The sequence below is a fragment of the Crocodylus porosus genome, unplaced genomic scaffold, assembly GCF_001723895.1.
Source record: "Crocodylus porosus isolate Cpor-Errol unplaced genomic scaffold, CroPor_comp1, whole genome shotgun sequence".
NCBI lineage: Eukaryota > Metazoa > Chordata > Crocodylia > Crocodylidae > Crocodylus > Crocodylus porosus.
Window position 1 is genome coordinate 9,276,215 of NW_017728926.1, and position 20,204 is coordinate 9,296,418.

The following is a 20,204-nucleotide window of genomic DNA, read 5'->3' on the forward strand; positions in this document are numbered from 1 at the left end:
GAGCGCGCCGCCCGTGAGTACCGCTCCCTCCCCAGCCTGGCTCCTTGCGGGGTGGCACCCGGCCCGGCGTCCCCGGCCCCGCGCGGGGCGCCAGGGCAGGCAGAGACCTGCTCCTGCGAGCTGGGCACGGGGAACGAGCAGCAGCACCAGGCTGGGTGTCTGGAGTACCCGGGGCCTGGCTCAGAGGCAGGTGGAGCCAGGCTCTGGGCCTCGCAGGGCCCTGGGGTGACTCGGGGACCTGGGCGTCTGTGCAGTGCAAAGGGGAGGGCGTGGAGGGCCCACGGTGCAGAGCCCTGGGTGGACTGAGCCTGGCGCTGCTGATTGAGTGCGCCAGGAAGGGGGGCCCAAGGCCTTGTGGGTGCATGTTGATAAGAACTTTATTTTGGCCAGTGAATGAGCTTTGTTACATCTCCCTGTAAGGGGGGTGGTTGCTGAGCAAAGACCTGGATCTGGAGCTACTGCTCAGATGGGCCGTCGGACCAGCGGTAGTATGGCTGGCTGCAACGGGACCTCAGCTCTCCATGTCATATGGCTGGTGTGCCACCATCTGTGCTCCCAGTCTGCACCAGAGGCCTGGGCTTGGGACCGTCCCGAGCGCTCAGGGGCTCCACAGAGCTGTGTGCCAGGGCATCTGGCTTCTGCCACAATCCCGTGCGGGCGGCTTGCTCTGGCCTTGCTGAGCTGTCTGCAGCCTCTACCTACAGCTGTACTGTAGGCCTTGGACGGGTGGCGCGCCACCAGGGACCAGGGCTGTGGGCTTCTGCTCCTGTCTCCTTCGGTGCCTTGTCCTGTGGTCTTTGGCAAGTCATGTGCGTGCCTCGGTTTCCCCATCCATAGGACAGAGAGGATGGTTCCAGTTGCCGCTTGAGAGGTCCTTTGCTACTGGTCATCACGTGTCTTGAGGCCTCTGGGCTAAACTGCTTCTTGTCCATGCCTCAGTGCTGGCCAGGTCTCTGCTCATGATGGACTGGATGGCCCAGTGCTCACTGGGAGCAAAGCTGGCACCTCGCTCATGGGCAGTTACAGAGCCGTAGGTCCTTACGGCCCATCCAGTCCATGTGCCTCCACGCAGGCAGGACCAGGTCTCTTGGCCTGGCCGGACAGATGCTCCTCTGCTCTGCTTTTGAAAAGTCCACAGCTGAGGCAGCCTGTAGAGCCAGCGGTAAGAGCCGTTCCTAGGAGCCAACCTAGTCAGCTTCTCTGCACATCTTTTTGTGCCCCTTTCCCCACCCCCCCCCTCAGAAATGGGGGACAACTGGTCCCCATCCCTACTTTTCACCTCCCTGCAACCAGCCATTACTTTTCCAGAGGGACCCCCAGTGCCTACAGCCCTTCCCCGTAGGTTGTTTTCCATCTGGGGGTCTTTCCTCCAGACTTTCCAGCTTGACCACCTCTCTGGTGCCCCACATCAGATGCTGTCCTCTGGCTGAGCCTCACCAGTGCTGAGCACAGTGGAACAATTCCTCCCTCCTCCCTGCTGTCTCGCATGGGGCTGTTCTGTTAATTCATCCCAGGCTGAGATTTGGCTGTTCTGTAGCAGGTTCCTGTGTTGTCTGCAGTTCTCTGACCTCTGCATCTGGTGCACTATTGGTGTCCAGTTTGTCCTGGGGCACTGGGCTGCTTCCTCCTGAGTGCTGTGCTTTGCCTTGCCTGTAAGACTTTCATCCTCTTGATTTGGGGACATTTCTCCGATCTATGAAGACCACTTTGAATTCTGATCCTCCCTTCCCGGGTGCTGGCAGCTCATGGTGTCATGCGGATATTCCAGGCACACTTGACTCTGTCACCCAGCTAAAGAATGAGACTATTGAACAGAACTGCAGCCAGGACAGGCCCTGCTGGGACCACCCCCGACTTGAAACGCCTTCCCAGGCGGACAGGAAATCATGAACTGCTTTCTGAGAGCAGTTTTTCAGCAAGTTGCAATTTCATCAAGACCATATTTCCCTTGTTTCTTATTAGGCTGTCACATGGGACAGTCTCCGAAGACCGACTAGCATCAGGATGGATCACAGCCACAGCTTCTGTCTTCACTAAGTCAGCCTGTGTTGTCGGCGGGGGGAATGAGATTGGTTCAATGCAGGTTATCCTGGGCAGATCCCTCCTGGCTGTTTTTAAATCACCTTGCTCTCTGGGGTGTATAAATTGACTGGTCCAGGTGTTCGGGTCGGTCTGACTGGTCCATAAATCCCCTGTCTTTGTTTTCCCTCCCCCTTAAGCCAGGTGCTGTTTGGCGTTCTCCAGCCCAGCACTGCTCCGTCGCTGCCCGCAGTTCCAGCGTGGCTTTGACTAGGTCTCTCGGCGTGAATTTGCCCAGCTCAGGTGACTTAATCCATCTGTCTCATCTGAATTTCCTTTAAGCTGTTCCTTCCATACCTTCTCCTGCTAGTGTCAGTTTTTTTTAAGTACCTGGTCATAATTCATCTTCCTTGTGAAGACTGAAGTGGAGGAGGCTTTCCATAGTGCAGTGACCATAGTCAGCTGCTGCTGCTGTCCTTCCTTGGGAAGCATGGGCCTGGACCTCTTGGGCCTTCCTCACTTCCAATGTATTTTAGAACCTCTGCATTTGTCTTTTGTCCCTTGCTAGGTGTAGCTCGCTCTGGGCCCCCCGTCTCTGAGCTTGCCACGCAGGCTCATGCTGGTCCTGTATATGTACTGGTTCCTTGTGTGGTTCCCATTGGATGTCAGCTTCTTATGCTGCTCCTCTGCGCTGGTGTCTCTCTCAGGTCACTGTGGCCCGCTGTTGTTTGTCTTTCAGTCACAGCCAGAGGTCCTCAAAGCCACAGTCCCAGCTGCTGTGCCTACTGCTCCCACAATGCCAGGGAACCCGGGAGGGAAGGATGGCCGTGCTGGATGTCTGCACTGTGCTGCAGACCTTGGGCAAAGCCTCAAGCTGCAGCAGGGGAACAGGCTGGAGATTTGGCAAACACTGGAACAGGCACCTAGGGAATCTTAGGAAATTTAACAAGCAGGTCAAACGGACCCTTGGCTGGGATGGTTTAATCACAAATGACCCTGCCCCAAGAAGGCGGCTGAACTAGGTGGGGCCTCCAGTACCCTGCAGTGTTGTTCCTAACGTGAGACGTGACTAGATCTGCACCGAGAAGTGCTTGGCCTTTGGAACGGGCAAGAAAGACTGGATGGAAGTGAAGTCCCTGGGAGCGGTCTCAGTGGGGCGTCTCCTTTGAGCCCTTCCTCAGGCTGGTGCACCTCCCAGGCACTGAGAGCAGGAGCTGCATTCCCATTGCTGCAGTCAGTGCTGCCTGGCAGGGGGATCTGCTGGCTCCCACCCTTCAGCGCTGTCCAGGCCACGTCCAGATGCTTCCTGTTGTTCAGCTCCCACTATTGAAGCTGTTTGACCCAGGCCTGGTTGTTCACCTCGGATTCTCCACATTCCTGCCCAGCCCGGCCCCTGGGCCCCCTGTGTCCGATGCAGCCTGCATGGCTGGAGGACAGATGTCATCTGGCTTTGTTGGGAGGTGATGGATAGCCAGGCAGGAATCTGAGTGGGGCAGGGAGCTGGCCCATGATGGATGGGGGAGAAGTCTAGGCAGCGCAGCCCCAAAACAGATTGAAAAACTCTGGCAGAGACTTGTGGGAGATTAAACCACCCTGCCCTCTTTGCCCCCAGTTAACCTTTGACCTGGCCCCTTCCCTCCCCTTGCAGAGCCCCAGCGAGGGGGTGGGTGGCTGAAATGCTTTCAGCAAAGGCTCCTGGCTTTCCAGGCAGGACCAGATCAGCTTTGAGCTGCTGCTCTGCCCTGGGAGCCTCCCTGCTCTCCCACTCTGGGGATTCAGGCCGGGCCCTGCTCTGCCTCTGCCGTGTGAGACGCTCACGCCTCTGCCCTCTCCCTGTGTTCCCTTGGCCAGGTGATCCAGCAGGCCCTGCACCGGCAGCCCAACACCGCGGCGCAGTACCTGCAGCAGATGTATGCAGCACAGCAGCAGCACCTCATGCTGCAGACGGCGGCTCTTCAGCAGCAGCACCTCAGCAGCGCCCAGCTCCAGAGCCTGGCCGCTGTGCAGCAGGTATGGGGCGGGGGATCACCTCTGCCACGTGGGACCGGGGCCAGGCTTTGTGGAGCATCACCAGCTTGGGACACAGGCCCGTCTTGGGCTGCTTGCACCGTGCAGTCCTGTGGGCTGCTGTTACGCTGGGGGTGGGGCCAGCTTGGCTTCAGTGAGAGGTGTGGAGGAGGGACAGATACGTCTTGTCCTTCAGTCCATCTCTACACAGGCCCCTCTTCTCCCAAGCCTGTCCATCTGCTCTGTTTTCTCCTCCCCCATCCCCCTCCCCACCTCATCCATTCCCCGAGCAGGATCCGGGGTTGGAGGCTGAGCTAGGATGCCCCAGGCGATGGGAGCTGCCCTCTGGGAAGTCTTCAAGGAAGACCTGTGGCACTCAGCATTTGCTTTGCTTGGCTGTGGGGCAAGGCAGAGAGGGACTGGTTGGGCCAAGAGTGGCAGTTGCTAGTGTGGGGTTGCATCTGGGGGCGTCCAGAGACCCGGAGCGATGGGGGGGGATGGTGAGCGCATGCTTGGGTTCAGGTGCATGCTGCTGCCATTGAGTTTAGCCTGTGGGGGCTGCGTTTGGGTGTATCGCAGGGACCAGGGAAGGTTGTAGCTGAGCAGTTCCTGTGGGGCATGGATGCATTTACCTGACTCGCCAGCAGCTCCGAGTGGCTCTTTTCAGGCCGAGCACAGGGGAGGATGTCCGAGTCCCCTGTACTGTATTCAGGCTCGGGGTCAGGGCCAGGGTGACATGCCTTCTGCTTTCCCTTGCAGGCAAGTTTGGCTGCTAACAGGCAGGGCGGTTCGTCCGGCAGCAATGCCCCCCAGCAGGCACCATCACAGCAGCCCACGGTAAGTCGCCTACTGGTTGCCAGTGTTTCCCCGCTGTCCAGTCACTGCCAGCCCTGGCTCCCTCCATCAGTCCTGCCTGCTCCTCCAGCTCTTCCCAGGGATGTGAAGCCAGGAGACACCGTCCACGTGGAAAGTGTGCAGCCCCTCCTGAGAGCCCCCTCTGCCACTGGGGCTCCCCTCACACACACCCACATGAGCCTAGCACCCCATGGCTGGGGTGCAGCAGTCTATCTAGCAGCTCGGTCTCCAGACAGGGTGCCCTGCGTGGGCTGCTAGGTCTCGTCAGCGCTGCATGGCACCCTGGCTGCACAGGGCTTAAGGTAGGTAGGGAAGGGGGCACCTGAGGTAGAATGAGGGGCCCATAACCAGCCAGTGCCACAGGTGGGCTCCCTGCGGCTGAGATGTGGAACCCCTTCTTCCCCCCCAGTACTGGCCTGTTGGGCAGCCAGGAGCAACTGGGCAGAAAAACCCAGTGATGCACTTTTTCTTGGAAGTTGCTGATGTGTCCAAGCATCGCTGTTGGTGAAACCGCTCCGTTCCAATGAACTTCCAGAGGCCCCAGCGGGTTCCCAGCAGTCCCAGTTTGTGGGCCTTGGTGGCCTGCTGGGCTGGGAGCCTTGGAGCTGGAGAGCTGGCTCTCCCTCCAAGTCCCTGGGACGGGGGTACTGAGGACTGGCCTAGGGGGGCTGGCTGCCCCTTCGGCCCTTCATAGAGCCCTGAGCTCTTGTTGGCAGCAGCTTGGTCATGACAAAATGGTTGTTTTCGCTGGCTGTACAGCCACGGTCAGCAGCCAATGGACGCCTGGCATGTCCCTGCCAGACCAACCTGCCTGGCTTCCCCCTAGGCCCTGTGCTCTGTAGGCTGCCAGGATTGCCTGCGCCTGCCGGTCTTTGGCCTTTTGTCCCAGTTTGGAGTGAATGTTTCGAGGGGCCCTGGGGTTGGGATCTGGCTTCCTGACTTGCTCAAGTCCTCTGGGCCCTGCCTGCTGCCCCTGCTGCTTCCGGGACTGGTGCTTCCATTACACGGGGGCCTGGCGAGGGGCAGGGGAGAGTCTGGGGCAGCGTGGGGTGACCCCTGTGCATCCCATCCCACGGCTTCTCCTTTTTTCCCCAGATAAACTTGGCCACGTCCCCGGCTGCCGCCCAGCTGATCAACCGAGCTCAGAGCGTGAACTCTGCCGCCGCTGCCGCTGCCGCCTCGGGCATCACGCAGCAGGCTGTGCTCCTGGGCAATGCCGCCTCCCCAGCCCTGACGGCCAGCCAGGCCCAGATGTACCTCCGGGCCCAGATGGTAAGAGGCAGCCGCGGGTGTGGATTGTGCCATGTGCAGGCTCTGGCTCCCCTCCCCTGCTTGGTTTTAAAGAGACACCGATCCTGCCGGCATCCTCTTAGCATAAGCATTCCCCCACCCGCCAATCCAGTTCGGGGATTAAGGGTTTTGGCCCTGCCCCTCCTGCGGTGCCCAGATGTGGGAGGGTCTCTGGGACTGGAATTCACCTCCCCCCACCCTGGAGGCACCGTGCTGGTCTGCCCCCAGCTGAGGGCAGGGTGGGGGCACCTGTGTGGCTGGGAGCAGGGCTGCTCCTGTCTGGCAGAGAGCACCAGGGACCCTCACGGCTGCTGCCTGGCCCTGCCACTCCCACCGCGCAGCTGCCGTGGGTACAGAGCACGGATCCTGCCCTTGGCCAGGCCCCCCTTCCCCCAGCTGAATTCCTGCTCCTGCACGGAGCTGCCTGTGCACCCTGACACTCCCCAGCACCTCCCCAGGTACCCAGAGCTCGGTTTGTGCTGCAGGGGTTCGGGGTGGCCTGGCACCCAGGTGCTCTGGCTGATACGTGCCACAGCTGGATGGTTGGCCCAGGGGGCCCCGGGTGGCTTGCTGCCGTGGAAGCATAGCTCCCCTGTGCCTCCCAGAGCTGGGCCCCAGCTGCACCTGCCTGTACTATGGGCCTCATGCTGGGCATGGGGGGAGAAGGAAATAGTGCCATCTGGCTCAGGGAGCGAGCGAGGCCAAAGTGCGCCTGGAGCAGCACATAACGCACACAGGTGCTGGGCGAGCTGCCCGTGCACCCGCCCTGCCCCCTGCGGCCCCGTGATGTCCTCAGACCTGGCCCTAGCCCCGGGAGCTGCCAGCTCTGGGGAGGCTCCTCAGTACCAGCCCCAGCGCCCGTCCAGGCCAGCCCTCTCCCTGCACCTCGGCCAGTCTCCGCATGCGGCAGTGGCTGGCAGCGTGTGCTCCTGGCACCGACGTTCTGCAGCCTCCTCCCCCCAGGTCCCTGTGCCACCCTGCACCCGGTGTCTCTTTAACAGCAGCCCTTGGAGTTTGGTTCGCTGTGCTTGTGCTGCATGCCCTGCCTGCCTGCGGCCTGGCCGTGCTCGCACCCTTTCCCATCCTCACCACGCTGTGCTTGTACCCACGCTGCTCTGCATTTCCTTCCTTTGGGGCCAGCTGGCAGCAAGCAGGGTCAGAAAGTCAAGGGGCAGGAGCTCCCCACCCCTGGCATGCCCAGTGTCCCAGCATGAGCTCCTGGCCCTCGGGGGAGGCCTGCCTGGGATGGACAGGGGGGAGGTGCTGGGACTTGGCCCATCCCACAGGGACACCTAGGGAGGGAGCTCTGCTTTCTGGCCTCTGCTTTTTCTGCTGGGGCCTGTGGGAAGCCTGGGGCTGAGCCTGGATTGTGCCATGTCCCCTGGAAGGACACGGGTCTGTATGTGGGCCTGCTGCCTGTAGGATGAGGCAGGGTCCTGAAGGCTGGGGTGGTTTAGTCACTGGCCCTCTGGAAGCTGGTGGCTGCTGCCAGCGAGTGGCAGTGCCTCCTGGCTTGTGTGCCCTGGTTGTGAGTGCGCAGGCTGGCCCCGGCCGGGCTGGGGCTGCATTACAGCCTCACGAGTCCCGGTAGGATTTCACGGGAGCCTCTCGGGTCTGGAGAGGCATGCAGGGGGCTCGGGGTGGAGGGGGCAGGTCCACTCCAGCTCCCACCTGCCTGGCCTCCACGTGAGACTGTGTTGGAGCCGGGGCCCCGGCTGTGCACTGCCGAGCTGTGGCTGAGGGTCCCTGTATCCTGGCTGCCAAAGCCCTGCTCACGTGTGGCTCTGAGCCGAGCACCGCCTGGCCTGGCCTGGCCTGGGGAGGGGGCGCTTGGAGCCCATGCTCCAGGCCACGTGGCACCATCCAGGCTCAAGGGGGTGGGAATTGGGGCTGCTGGGTCTGGCTGCCGGCTCCCTGTTCCCAGTGGCTGTGGTTGGGTAACGATGGCGGCAGCCCTTCTGAATGGCTCGCTGACATGGAAGCAGCTATTCTGATTGGGTAACAGATGTGGCAGTAACCATTCTCATTGGGCAATGATGGCAGCAGCAATTCTGATTGGGTAACAGACATGGCTTGCTGCCTTTTTTCCAGCACCGGCCACTTTTTAATTTCTTCCAAAAATAAGACAATGTGTTTCCTCAGGTGAGGGCGTTGGGACAAGTGTGCGAGCTCTGGGGCACCAGATACACGTACACACAGCCTCCACGGCCAGTCATGCACAGCCATGACACATGCATTCATGCACAAGTGTAGCAATCTCTTATGCAGATCAGTGATGCACACCTAAATGTGCACGCACATACGGTCTGTGTGGCAGTCAGTGTGATGCACTGAGTCTTTGCCTGTCTCTTGCACACACGCCTCCAGTGTGACGGGAGCACACGCAGGCATTCACACACTGGAGAACCACTGGCTCACGGGTTGGGAATGGACAGCAGTGGAGTGGCTCCAGCCAGCCAGCCGGAGCCCATCTCGCCCCACACTGAATTGTCACTTGTGCACGGTCGCGCTGGTGCCTGCCGAGCCAGGGTCTCGCATGGCATTGCGCTGTTTCATTTGCACCCTCACCCTCTCACTCAGTCTACACACCCGTGCACATGGTCCCGTGCTGCCATCTCTTGCGTGTGCACACGCAGTCCTGCATGCTTCCTGCAGTCCCACACATATGCACCTGTGCAGTGCACGCTCTGTCTCTGGCACACAACAGACTTGCTTGTCTCTGGTGCCTCCTGCCACCTGCCTGCTTCACTGTCGCCCCTCCCTCCTGTCCCAACATGCCCTGGGCACCCTGGGGCCTTCTCGCTTTGCTTTCTTGGCCTGAGCCAGCGGCGGGTGACGTAAAAGGCAACACGTTTCATGTAATTTCCAGGCCCAGCAAAGTAACCTTGTGCAAGTAGCTAGGAGCCTAGGCCGTGCTGTTCCTTTATCCCCCCAGCTCATCTTCACGCCTACGGCCACAGTCGCCACGGTGCAGCCCGAGAGCGGTGCAGCCCCCACCTCCCAGCCATCCACCACCACTGCTCAGGTGAGAGACCCCCTTGCCCTCCTGCCCAGACCCACTGAGCAGAGCAGGCCAGGGAGAAGCCTGGGTGCCCACAGAGCCGTGTTCCCGCCAGGTGGCGCCAGGGCCCGTCCGGCAGTGACTGGGGGGAGCAGGTGCTGGGGTGGGTGCCGGGGATGGGCAGAAGGGGTGGGTGCCCTGCGGGGGCTGAGTGGCTCCAGGGACCTTTCCCTTCTCGCCTGCTAGCCCCAGGCCAGCTGTGCTCAGGCGGGGCTGGCCCACGGCTGTCTGACTGGCAGAGGAGCGTGGGCACTTCTTGCTTCCATGCCGCCATCCTCAGGGTGGCCCCCCCAGCAGAGGCTACAGCGGCAGTGTGCAAGGGCTGGCCCCCTGCCCAGTGCCTCCTCAGGGACCCATGCCTGAAGGCAGTGCTGGCCTGTGCCTCCCTCTGAGCTTTCCCCACTCCCTTCCAGGTACAGAATTTGGCCATAAGAACTCAGCAGACAGTAGCACAAGGAGTGGCTTCCTCCCAAGCCCAGCAGCTCCCCACCCTGGCTATGAAGCCAGCACCAGGCAGCAGCCAGCCAGCCTCCAGCGCTTCTCAGGGCAAGGCCGCGGCTCAGGCACCCACCATGGGCTCCAAAGGTGGCCAGGCTGAGCAGGCGACGGAGCACCTTAAAAAGGGAGACAGTGTACCCAGCAGTGCTGACAGCCGGGGGCACCCCATGAACCGCACAGTGACACCGGTGACCAGCCACCCCCTCATTGCCCCAGGTAAGGCGCACAGCGTCCTGCAGGGCCCCCTCCCCCTTGCATGACCACAGCTGGGTAGCTGCAGGTGTCAGGCTGCAGGGTGGTGGACCCACGGTATGTGGGGCAGGGCCATGCGGGGATGCCACGATGTCATGCGTTGGTAACTTCTGATGCTGGAGTTCTGTGTACCTGGGCTTTGCTGCAAGACAGGGGCCATCATGACTGCAGCAATGCTTGTGCCATGAGCAGGGCCTGAGGGTGGCACCGGGTGCTCATGCAGTTGTGCTGGTGATGAAGACCTGTAGGCCCTTACGGTTGCAGGGAGTCATGTGCCAGCTCTCTGCCTCTGCTCCTGGGAGAACAGCCTGGGCACAGCCACCCTGCCCTGCCAACATCCCCTGGCAGAGCTGCAGTATCAGTGTTGAAGTGAGGCAGGAGGCAGGGCAGAGGCACACCTTGTAGTCTAGCTAAGATACTCGTAGAGCACAAGTTTTTGTGAACTTGAGTTCCCTTCAGCAGACGCTGGGCAAGGGCAGCACGGAGCGGTGTGTGCAGGGGGTGAGTGACTTGGATGCAAACGGTGGGAAAAGGGTGGAGAGAGGGGCATGACTTGTGAGGAGAGGCTGAGGGAACTGGGCTTATTTAGTCTGGAGAAGAGAAGACTGAGGAGGGATTTAATAGCAGCCTTCTACTCTCTGGAGGAAGGTTCAAAGAGGATGGAGCTGGGCTGCTCTCGGTGGGGGCAGATGACAGAACAAGGAGCAATGGGCTCAAGCTGCAGCAAGGGCAGTTTAGGTTAGGTATGAGGAAAAGCTTTCTTACGAGGAGGGTCATGAATGCCTCATGCCTCCTGAGGCTGGGGGGGCACGGCGACCACCCGCAGGCAGCGGCAGTGTCAGCAGTGGGGGGGCGGGTGGCAAGCAGTGACCCCCGGCGGCACCCAGTTTCAGGGGGTCTACTGCCAATCTTAGGGGGTGCACGTGCACCCCCATGTGTTGCCAAGGAGGAGGTGGTGAAGCACTGGAACAGGTTACCCAAGAGAGGTGGTGGAGTCTCCATCCTTGGAGGTGTTTAAGACCTGGCTAGACAAACCCCTGGCTGAGATGATCTAGTTGGGGCTGGTCCAGCTTAAGAGCAGGAGGTTGGACTAGATGTGACCTCGTGAGGTCCCTTCCAGCCCTCCTGGTCTCTGATTCTGTGATGGTGCTGGGAGAAGCAAATGAGCAAAGAACCATCAGAGCAAAGGGTTACAGGAATTAATGCACGTTTAAGAGCCCACAGTCACTGTTTAAACCACAGCAACGCAGCCCAGTCTGCGGGTGACTTCTTGTCCTGCCATTACCCGTTCAAATTGGTGTTTAACATGTTGCTGCCTGAGAAGAGTCATCCTGAGGTCAGCACTGCAGTGCCCAGGGAGGTCGGAGTGTCAGGAGCAGGCCTGTGGGTCTTTGTGCGACCCATGTCAGAGCCGTGTCCGTGCATTGTCAGAGATGGCCCCGTCCGTGTGGTGCAGACCGCAGAGCGGCTCTGAGCAGGTGCTGGTGCGCAGGCCGTTGGCAGAGGTGCAGGCAAACAAACCTCAGATGTTGTGTTCCTTGTTAGTCGGTCCAGTGATGACGTGGTCTGTATTGAAGTGGGGACCCAGCAGACATTTACATCCCCTGCAAGGCCTGATGTCTCGCTGGGGATGGGAGTTGGGTAGCCTGTTGCTGGAGAGATGTCATGTGAGGCTGGGGGCTGCCTGTCAGCCAGGACAGGTTTGTCCCCTGCGGTTACCATGAGATGGTTGTCCTTTGCCAGGAGGGGTCGGAGGCCATCAGTGATGTCTTTACCATGGCAGAGCAGCTGCATGGTAATTGCTGGCATCCCCACACTTCCCCGGCGGAGGCATAGCCGCAGCACTGGGGCCTAGTTACAGCTGTTCAGCTTTCACTTGCCGCTGGCCAAGAGTTCACACACGGGGAAGTCGCCTAGCAGGGCACGGCTCCTTGGCGCTGGGGGCCTTCTGGGCTGTTCTCCCCCAGGACTCAAGCGAGCATGTCCCAGGGCCCCTGGCTCCAAGCACAGCTAGAGAGAGGCCTCTGGGGGCTCCGTTCCCAGCTCCACGGTGCCCGAGCTGGGCGGTGGAGGCTGCCCTGGAGATGCTGCAGCCTGCGGGGCTGGGAGGCCACCTTTGTTCTCCAGCTAAGGGGTGTTTGGGACCCTGCTCCCTGCAGGGGAGACGGCCGTGATCCTGCTGTCCTCAGTTGTGGCCAGCCCCCTGGGGACCTTTTGTTTGCAGGGCTGGCCCCAGCCGTGGGGAGGTGTGGAGCTGGGGTGTGGCGCGAGGCCAGAAGCGTTTCTAGCACAAAAGAGCAGGCCTGTGTCAGCACCTGTCCAGCCAGGCCGTGATCTGCAGCCACGGGTACAGGCTCTGCTGGCAGCCCCCCGGCCCCCCTCCCCGAGGCGGCAGGGCCTGGCAGCCCCTCTTCTGATGTGGTTGTGGGTTGCTATGGCACCAGTGGCCTTTGATACGAAGTATAAATAAATAAGGGCCTGGGCAGAGGAAGCTGCCGCAGCAGCAGGGAACTGCAGCCGGTGCTGTCGAGGCCCTGCCCAGCTCGCGGGGCTCTGGGCTGCAGGGGCCTGCGCTTCCTGGTGGCAGGCTGCATCTCCTCTCCACAGCCCGGGTCATGCTCCTGGCAGCTCAGCCAGGTCCAGCTTCCCCCGGCCCGGGTAGCAGCCCGAGCCATGCTTTGCCCCGGAGATGTCCAGGAGGAGGTAGTGCAGGGCCCAAACCATGGGCAGCAGTGGGAAGGGTCTGGGAGTGCCAGCTGCTTGCGCGTGCTCAGGTGTACCGAGAGCCGGCAAAGGGGTCCCTGAGCAACAGATGGCTGTCACTCGCTGCCCAGAGCTGCGGGCACAGAGCTGGCCGGCTTGCCCGTGGCGCGGTGCCTTGCAGACAGATGGGCCTGGCTGCTCGTAGCCAGAGGCCTGGCAGGGTGATTCCTGGGAAATGCTGTCGCCACCGTCACTAATCCTCTGCACCTGACAGTCGGAGTGAACTCACAAGGCTGGAGAAACTGAGGCATGGAGAGAGGTATGAGTGGGCAGCGACATGGCCCACTCATGTTCCCAGGTTTCTGATGACTTGGAAGCAAATGATCCTGAATGCTTATACAGATCAGTAGCCTAGGAGGGAAAGCAGAAGATGGGGTGCTAGGTGCTGTCTGCTTTGGATCGCAGCTTGTGCTAGAGTAGGCTGACCGGTGTCTCTGCCCATCTGTGACAGGCCATCTGCTGAGCCAGGTGAGCAACAAGAAAGAATGTGAATAGAAAGAAGTGAATGATAAGTAGTGACTGTTTTACAAGATGCCCCAGAAGCTGCAGCTCCACAGTCCTGTGCACATATATGTAAATCATGGGGAAGAGGGAGAGCTGATCGTGATGCACAGAAATTAGAAATTGGCAGTGGTAGAAAATTGATAAGGGAAACAAAAAACTAAAGGAGAAATCAAAGGCCAGAAGGGAACAGGGAGAGTAAGAGATTAAGGCATATTGAGAGGAGAAGGAACGGTTCTGTTGCTAGGTGCAAACGAGAGACTTGTCCCTAAGAACGTGGGAGAGACGGGATCATTAAATAGTATTTTTGTTCAGTATTTGGAAAGCAGCCAAGTGATGTAGCAAGGTGATCCGATGATGCTGACATACTGCAGCACCTGAGGAGAACGTTAACCGGCACCTCCTCAAGCGAGACATTTTCAGATCGGCAGTTCTCAGTAACTTGCATCTGAGAGTCCTAAAAGAGCCGGCTAGAGCACTCTGTGGATCATTGCTATTGATTTTCACCGTGCGTAAAACACTGGGAAGCTTGGAGGCTGGAAGAAAGCAAATGTGATGTTGGTATTAAAGAAGGGTGAACAGGGCAGGTCTGGATAATGACAGGCCTGTCAACCTGAGATCAGTCAGAGGCAGAGTAATGGAGCAGCTGATGTGGGACACAGCTGATGGAGAATTGAAGACAGATAGTATAATTGCAGCAAAGGAATGTGAGGGGATGAAAACGGATCCTGTCAAACCAGCTTGCAGTGACAGGCCGGGTTGATGAAGGGAAGTGTTTGACTCGTGTCAGGCACCTGCCTTGGAAACACTTGGCAGTTTGATCAAGAAACAAGAGCTGCACAGCTGTGCTCGCTGCAGCTCGTAGCGCTATGTCTTGAGAACCAGCCAGCTTGCTGTGTGGGGCAAGCGTTTGGTGAGCGTGTCTGCCAGGGCCCCAGGGCCCCGCTCTTGCCTTGTGCTGTTCCCCATCCTAGCAATGCGGGAAGGACCCGTAGTCATCACTGGCAGAGCTGCAGGCAGAACGCTGGGTGCAGCTGGATGTCGCCTTCGTGCCACCCTCAGGATGTTCAGGGCAGCATGGAGGCCAGGCAAGCAAACGTCCCTGCCCCTTGGCATGCCCTGGATGCCCAGGCATGTGACTGGGATGCGCTGGTAGGATTTTGTGCTGCTGTTTTCCAGCTGACATCCATTTAGGGCTTGAGAGCTCAGGCATCCTGGAGCTGCTCACACTTGCCAGCTGCCTGGGAGGACAGGCACTCCTGGGGCTTCAGGGTTCCGATCCTGCAGGCCTGGGGCATGTGGGACCAGGCCCAGAGTGGCCCAGCTTGCTTGGGAGCTGGCTGGGAGCTGTCTCTTTGGATGCTGCTGACGGTAGCCACACAGCTAAGAACAGGTGTGCAGGCCTTTCCCCAGGAGACAGGGATTTGGGAATGATGGGGGACAAAAAGGGCTCATGTGATTCCTGCCAAGCAGGCGTCTTGGGCTGTGCAGGCAGGTCATGTTCCCTCTGGGACTGGCCCCGGTGCAGCGACAGCTGGATTCTGGGACCGGGCCGGTGTGTAGGTGACAACGGGGCATTTTTCTCCAGGTTCTGCTTCTGTTCAAGCCTGGATGAAGCTGGGGAAGCCCTGGGCCTGTTCTGTAGCAGAGGTCAGACGGGTTGGTCCTACATGAGCCTTCTGCCCCCCCTGGCTTGTGACTTCCCAGATCCAAGGCAGAAGCAGGCACAGACCTGCAGTGCTGCAAGTCCCTGCTTCCAGCACTGGCACCCTGGCTGTGGTTGTCTTCCTCCACCAGGCCAGGATCCCTGGGCAGGAGAAAAGGGCTACGTGGGGAAAAAGGGAAAGGGTACGTAGACCCCAGCTCCTTCCCTGGGAGCTGCTATGGTCACTCTGATGGGAGTGTCTATCTAGACCACTTCCAGGACAGACCTGCATTGCTTACAGTGTCACACATTTTATACTACCAGCAGCTGATGGTGATGTCTTCGCAGCTCCATGGGGAAAGTCTGCTTTGGGCAGAGCCAGCCAGGAAGCTGTGCACCGGGTGGGGAAAGCCGGGCTGCCCTAGGGGTGCCGGTTTGGTTGTTTCCCAGCGTCCTTGCCCCCTGCCCTGCATGGCTGAGGTCCAGTGCCGTGGGACCTGCTGGAAGTGCTTGGCTCAAGCCCCAGGCAGTGCCCAGCAGTGGAGGCAGGTCTGAGAGCAGCCAGCCCATGTGCTCCTGGGGACTGGGGACCAGGCCTTTCAACAGGGGTGGGTAGGCTGAGCTGGGTGCTGCAGGCCCGGGAGGGGAGCCAGGCTGCGGTGCCTTGGTCCTGGAGACTGTGCTCCGGCTGGAGGGCGCTTGAGGGCCTGTCTGGCAGGGAGGGGTCGGCCGCTGCCGCTCTGTGCAGGCTTTGTCCCCAGGCTGGGCTGGCTGACGGGTATCTGGTTTCTCGCTGGCTCCCTCCCCCTCCCAGCCGGCAGCTTTGGGGGAAACCACTATCCCTCCCCCCACCCCTGCCATTTCCATGGTAACGGGGTTTTTAGGCTTCCAGTAGAAAGGCCAAATCTGCATTTAAAAAGCTGGGGGAGGATGTGAGCGGAGCAGGTGGCAGCTGCTGGGAGGCCAGAGCCAAAGGGCCCAAACCAGGCCTAACCCCAGCGCTGACCTCCAGGGAGCTGCACCTGCCCCAGGGCGGGGAGGGGCGCTGGCAGGGACGGCCCTGGGGGAACCACTGCTCAGCTGATGCCTGGGCCCGGGCCCTGGGCCACTGCAGCCAGACCCCTGAACCCTGCAGCTCTGTTCTGGGCTGGGCTGGGCCCTGCGCAACTGCAGCCAGGTCCAGACAAGAACAGAGCTTGCAGGGAGCGCTTGCCGGCTGGACTCGGCTCTGGCTGGCACTGGCCCGGGGGCACAGTGGGGGCTGTGTTGCCCAAGCTCCTGGGTCCTGGGCTGGCATGGGCCTGCTGCAGAAGCAAGCGCCCTTGAGAGTGAAGGCTGCGGCAGGTGCAGAGCGCAGGGCTGGGGAGCGGTGGCGGGGGGCTGGTGTGGCATGGATGCGGGGAGCGTGTGAAATGGGGACTGGGCGCAGTCGGGGTCTGATGGTGCTGCTGCCTGCAGCCCCTGCCGAAGGAGTCGAGCCTGGAGCAGTGGGGCCATGTCAAAGGCGGCTCCTGGGAGAGGTTCCCTCAGCCCTGTCTTGCGGGGGGATCACTGCTCAGAGACGGGTCCCAGGTCCCCATCTGTCCTCAGGGCTCCTCCTCCAGTGGGCTGCAGCAGCACAGGGCCCCATGCACTGAGGGAGGCGGACATAACCAGGGACCTTGGGGTCCCTGCTCCACCCCTCCCTGGCCGAGCGCCCCGGCAGAGGAGTGGGTCTGGCTGCAGGCAAGCTCCAAGGCTGCGGGCACAGCTCAGCCCAGGCTTGCTGTTCAGGAGCTGCAGGCTGGGGGTGCAGCCTGGCAGAGGGGCAGGGAACGGCCCACCTCTGGTTCCGGGACGGCCACAGCTCTGGGCCCAGATCTGCCCTTTGACTAATCCCTGGCCCCTTCTCCTTCCACGCCTCCCCCATCCCTGTGGCTCAGGCTGGGGCTCCCCAGAGTCAGCTGCAGCAGCCAGCCAGGCCTCGGGTGGGTTGATGCTGGACTGGAAGCGCCAGCCCCAGCACGGAGGCTGCATCTGCTGCAGTTAGTTCCCGGTGGCTGGACAACTGTGCATCTTGGGGGCGGGCAGCAGTGCAGGGAGAGCCAGAGCAGCCCGAGTACAGGCAGCCCCTGCCCGAGATCCCAGCGCAGCTGTAACCCTTGCAGTGCTCGGGCGCATCTGCACAGCCTCCCCAAGCCTGACTGATGCTGGCTGAGCCCAAGCAGCGCTGGGACAGGGAAGCTTTCCCTGGGATCCAGTCTGATGCCCTGGGGAGTGGAGGTCAGAGGCCTCTCCTGCAGCTCCTTGTCCCTTGGGGAGGCCCCAGCCCCTCCCACATCCCCACTTGGGCCTCACACGCCAGCTCCTGTCCCTTTGCTGCCACCCACCTGCCCTGGGCCTCTCCTCCAGTTCCATAGAAACCTGCTCTCACCAGCCAGGGAAGATGGGGGTCTCATGGGGACCCTACTGGGTTTTCAAAGTATCTCCCAAGTACCCTGAATCCCCATAGCCTCTGTGGGATGAGACCGCTCTGTTATCCCCATTGCACAGGTAGAGGAACTGAGATAGAGCCGCCCTGCCCATGGTCCCGCCATGGTTAGCACTGGTCTCCCACCACCAGGGCTCTGCTCAGCCCCTGCTCCCCTGACAGCTCTCGCACTTGGCTTGGTGAGCGGGTGAATGTGCCAGCCGTGAGTGTGGGGTGCCCTGTGTGTGGGGTCTCGGGTGCAGTGGCCTGTGTTGGCGGGTGCTGGGTGGGCAAGCCTGGAGGAAGCTGATGCTCTGCAAGTGTGTGATGGGCCAGTGACAAGGGTTCTGTGCTGTGCTTCCCTGCAGCCTATGCCCAGCTGCAGCCCCACCAGCTCCTGCAGCAGCAGAAGCAGATCCAGCACCAGTTTGTGATCCAGCAGCAGCAGATCCAGCCCAGGCCTCAGCCTCAGCTCATCCAGGGCGGTGCCAGCACCTCACCCCAACTCCAGCCACTGCCCTCGCCCACGCCCAGCCTGGCTGTGCAGCCCAGCCCGCAGGTCCAGCTCCAGGGCCACGGTGCCCCACAGGCCCAGGCCTCTCTTCCCCACCCGCAGCCGTGCCAAGCCTCCAGCCAGCACAAACCCAGCACCAGCCAGCCCTGCCCGCCTACCCCGCACGTCCCTGGGCTCCAGGCCGTGGGCCCAGCACCACCCGGGCCGGAGGGCGGGACCCAGAATGGACACCCTGGGTGCCTGAACCATGCTGCACCACGCAAGTTCCAACACACCTCAGCCGTGATCCTGCAGCTGCAACCTGCCGTGGGCACGGTGAGTCCGGGCAGGGCAAGGACAGTGGCACTGCCTGCCTGAAACAGGAGACTGGATGTGCAGGTTAATTGTCTGGGGGCTCCTCTAATTCAAAGGAGGAAACGGGGTGGGGGTGAAATGGATTCCCCTTTGCTTGATGACTACCAGCAGCTGCAGCATGTCCTCACTTGCTTCCTGCCCTGCGCGGCTGTGGGGCAGCCCTGCTGGCTGCTCAGCACTGCGTGGGAGGGAGCCTGCAGTCCAGAGCCGCGTGACGTGGCCCCTGTGCGTGCGCGTGTGTGCGAGCGCTGGGATCCCCTGAGGACTCTGCGCACGGGCTGCCTGACACTGCCTCTTGCCTCTCCCAATAGCCGCAGCTCGGCATCCCGGAGAACTCCAGGAAGGACGTTCTTCCTGCCGATAAGAGCTCGGAGAGCCTGCCAGTGCAGCAGCAGCAGCAGCAGGCAGCTGCCCCAACGCCCCCGGCCGTGGCCCCGGCCCCAGCCCCAGCCCCGGAGGGGACAGAGTGCAGCCGGCCCCCGGCTCCCGGTAAGGAGCGTTTGTTGTGCACGGAGCAGGGGCGGGTGGAGCTGTCTCAGCGACACTGTGACGGCCTCGGGCCCGGTCTAGGAGACGTCACGTGTCCGCTCAGCAGGGAGGTGCACAGGCTGGTGAGGAAGTGGGTCAGGGCGGCTTGGCTGGGAGGGCTTGGAGGAGGGAGGTGTTCTCACAGCCCGGTCTAGCTGTTTTCTGGGCATGCCTGTGGCGTAAACAGTGCCTGCAGGCCTGGTGGGGAGAGATGCGTGAGGGCATGGGCCGTGCTGGGCCAAGGGGTGGGCTGCATGGCACAGGGCACCATAAAGATGCCTGCCCTTGCCAAGCTGCTGAGCGGGGGTGGGCAGGGCAGGCCCATGGTGCGGAGCATAACGGATGGCTGCATCTTGGCATACCACAGCCCTGGCTGCCTTGGGGCCCTTCCAGCCCGTGGAGTGCCCTTTTCTTGTCCTGGCTGAGCTCCAGGGGTATAGCACCTAAATCAGCCCATGGCAGAAGGAGGGTGGGAGCTGCCAGCAGGCAAAGGAAGGGAAAGGAGACAGGCCAGGAGGCTGCCCCACCAGGCATGTTCTGTGTGGAAAGCTTTGCCCTGATGCGAGGGGGCAGAGGAGGTATGTGTGGACATGGGCACTGGCACTTCCTGACAGCCTCGGGGGCCCCAAGGACAGGGGAGCCTTCTGAGCTGGCCCTGGGCAGTGGCGTGGAGTGACCTGTAAGTATGTGTTGCTACGCGCGCTGCCCCTCTGGCCCAGCACTAGGCAGGAACTCGGTATGTTTGCCCGGCTGGAGCAGCACTGTGGCCCAAAACTTGGCACGGGCACCCTACACTGAATGCATCCGGAGGCAGCAGCACGCCTGCAGCCGAGGCCATGGCACAGTTTGGGGCAGGCTTTGCTGGGGGCCCACAGGCTGCGTGTTGCCCAGACAGTGGCACTGTGGCTTGTGAGTGACGGCAGCAGTACGGAGGCCCTGGCCTGGCCGTGTGGGGTTGATGCTGGGTGCGGCACCAGCTCGCAGCAGCAGCCGGGAGCGTCCCGGCCTACGGCTGCTCTGGGAGCCGAGGCCAGACTGGGGTGTCGTGTCTGCCCTGCATCCGCCACGGGGGCGTCCCACGAGCTGTGATGAACGTGCTGCACGGGGCCCCTGCCCGGAGCTGGTGGCTTCCCTGTGTGGGGCGGGCAGGCGGGGCAGAGGCATGTTGGTGCTGTGTCACTGCACAGCACTGTGGGTCTGCTCCCCAGGCTAGCCCACTTGGGTCTTGTTTTCAAGGCAGCGCAGACCAGGGGATCCTGAGGGTTGGCTTCAGCACCTCCAGCCACCCCAGCACTGCTGATGCACAGGGAGTGACTGGCCACACACGTGGTGGGGCAGCATGGGGTGGGGGCTCGCCGATGCCAGGAGGGCAGGAACTGGCTGTAGGAGCTGTCAGCCCAGAACAGTCAGCCGTCCTCTTGCCAAGGCTTGTCAGAGCTGCCGCAGAGGATGGGCAGGGTGACGGCTC

At 61.4% G+C, this 20,204-nt stretch overlaps 1 protein-coding gene across 2 annotated transcripts in view; it reads left to right on the forward strand.

Annotated features, from left to right (window-relative positions):
- The window catches only part of PHC2 (polyhomeotic homolog 2), a 30,954-nt gene that overhangs the window by 2,735 nt on the left and 8,015 nt on the right, over positions 1-20,204 (forward strand). The window contains exons 2-8 of one of the 2 annotated variants that reach the window (XM_019541357.1): positions 3,871-4,029; positions 4,786-4,863; positions 5,977-6,153; positions 9,041-9,196; positions 9,646-9,946; positions 17,709-18,169; positions 18,520-18,697. In XM_019541357.1, the coding sequence (XP_019396902.1) occupies positions 3,871-4,029; positions 4,786-4,863; positions 5,977-6,153; positions 9,041-9,196; positions 9,646-9,946; positions 17,709-18,169; positions 18,520-18,697 (1,510 nt within the window). The remainder of the gene's footprint in view (positions 1-3,870; positions 4,030-4,785; positions 4,864-5,976; positions 6,154-9,040; positions 9,197-9,645; positions 9,947-17,708; positions 18,170-18,519; positions 18,698-20,204) is intronic. The other variant, XM_019541358.1, reaches the window with a different exon arrangement.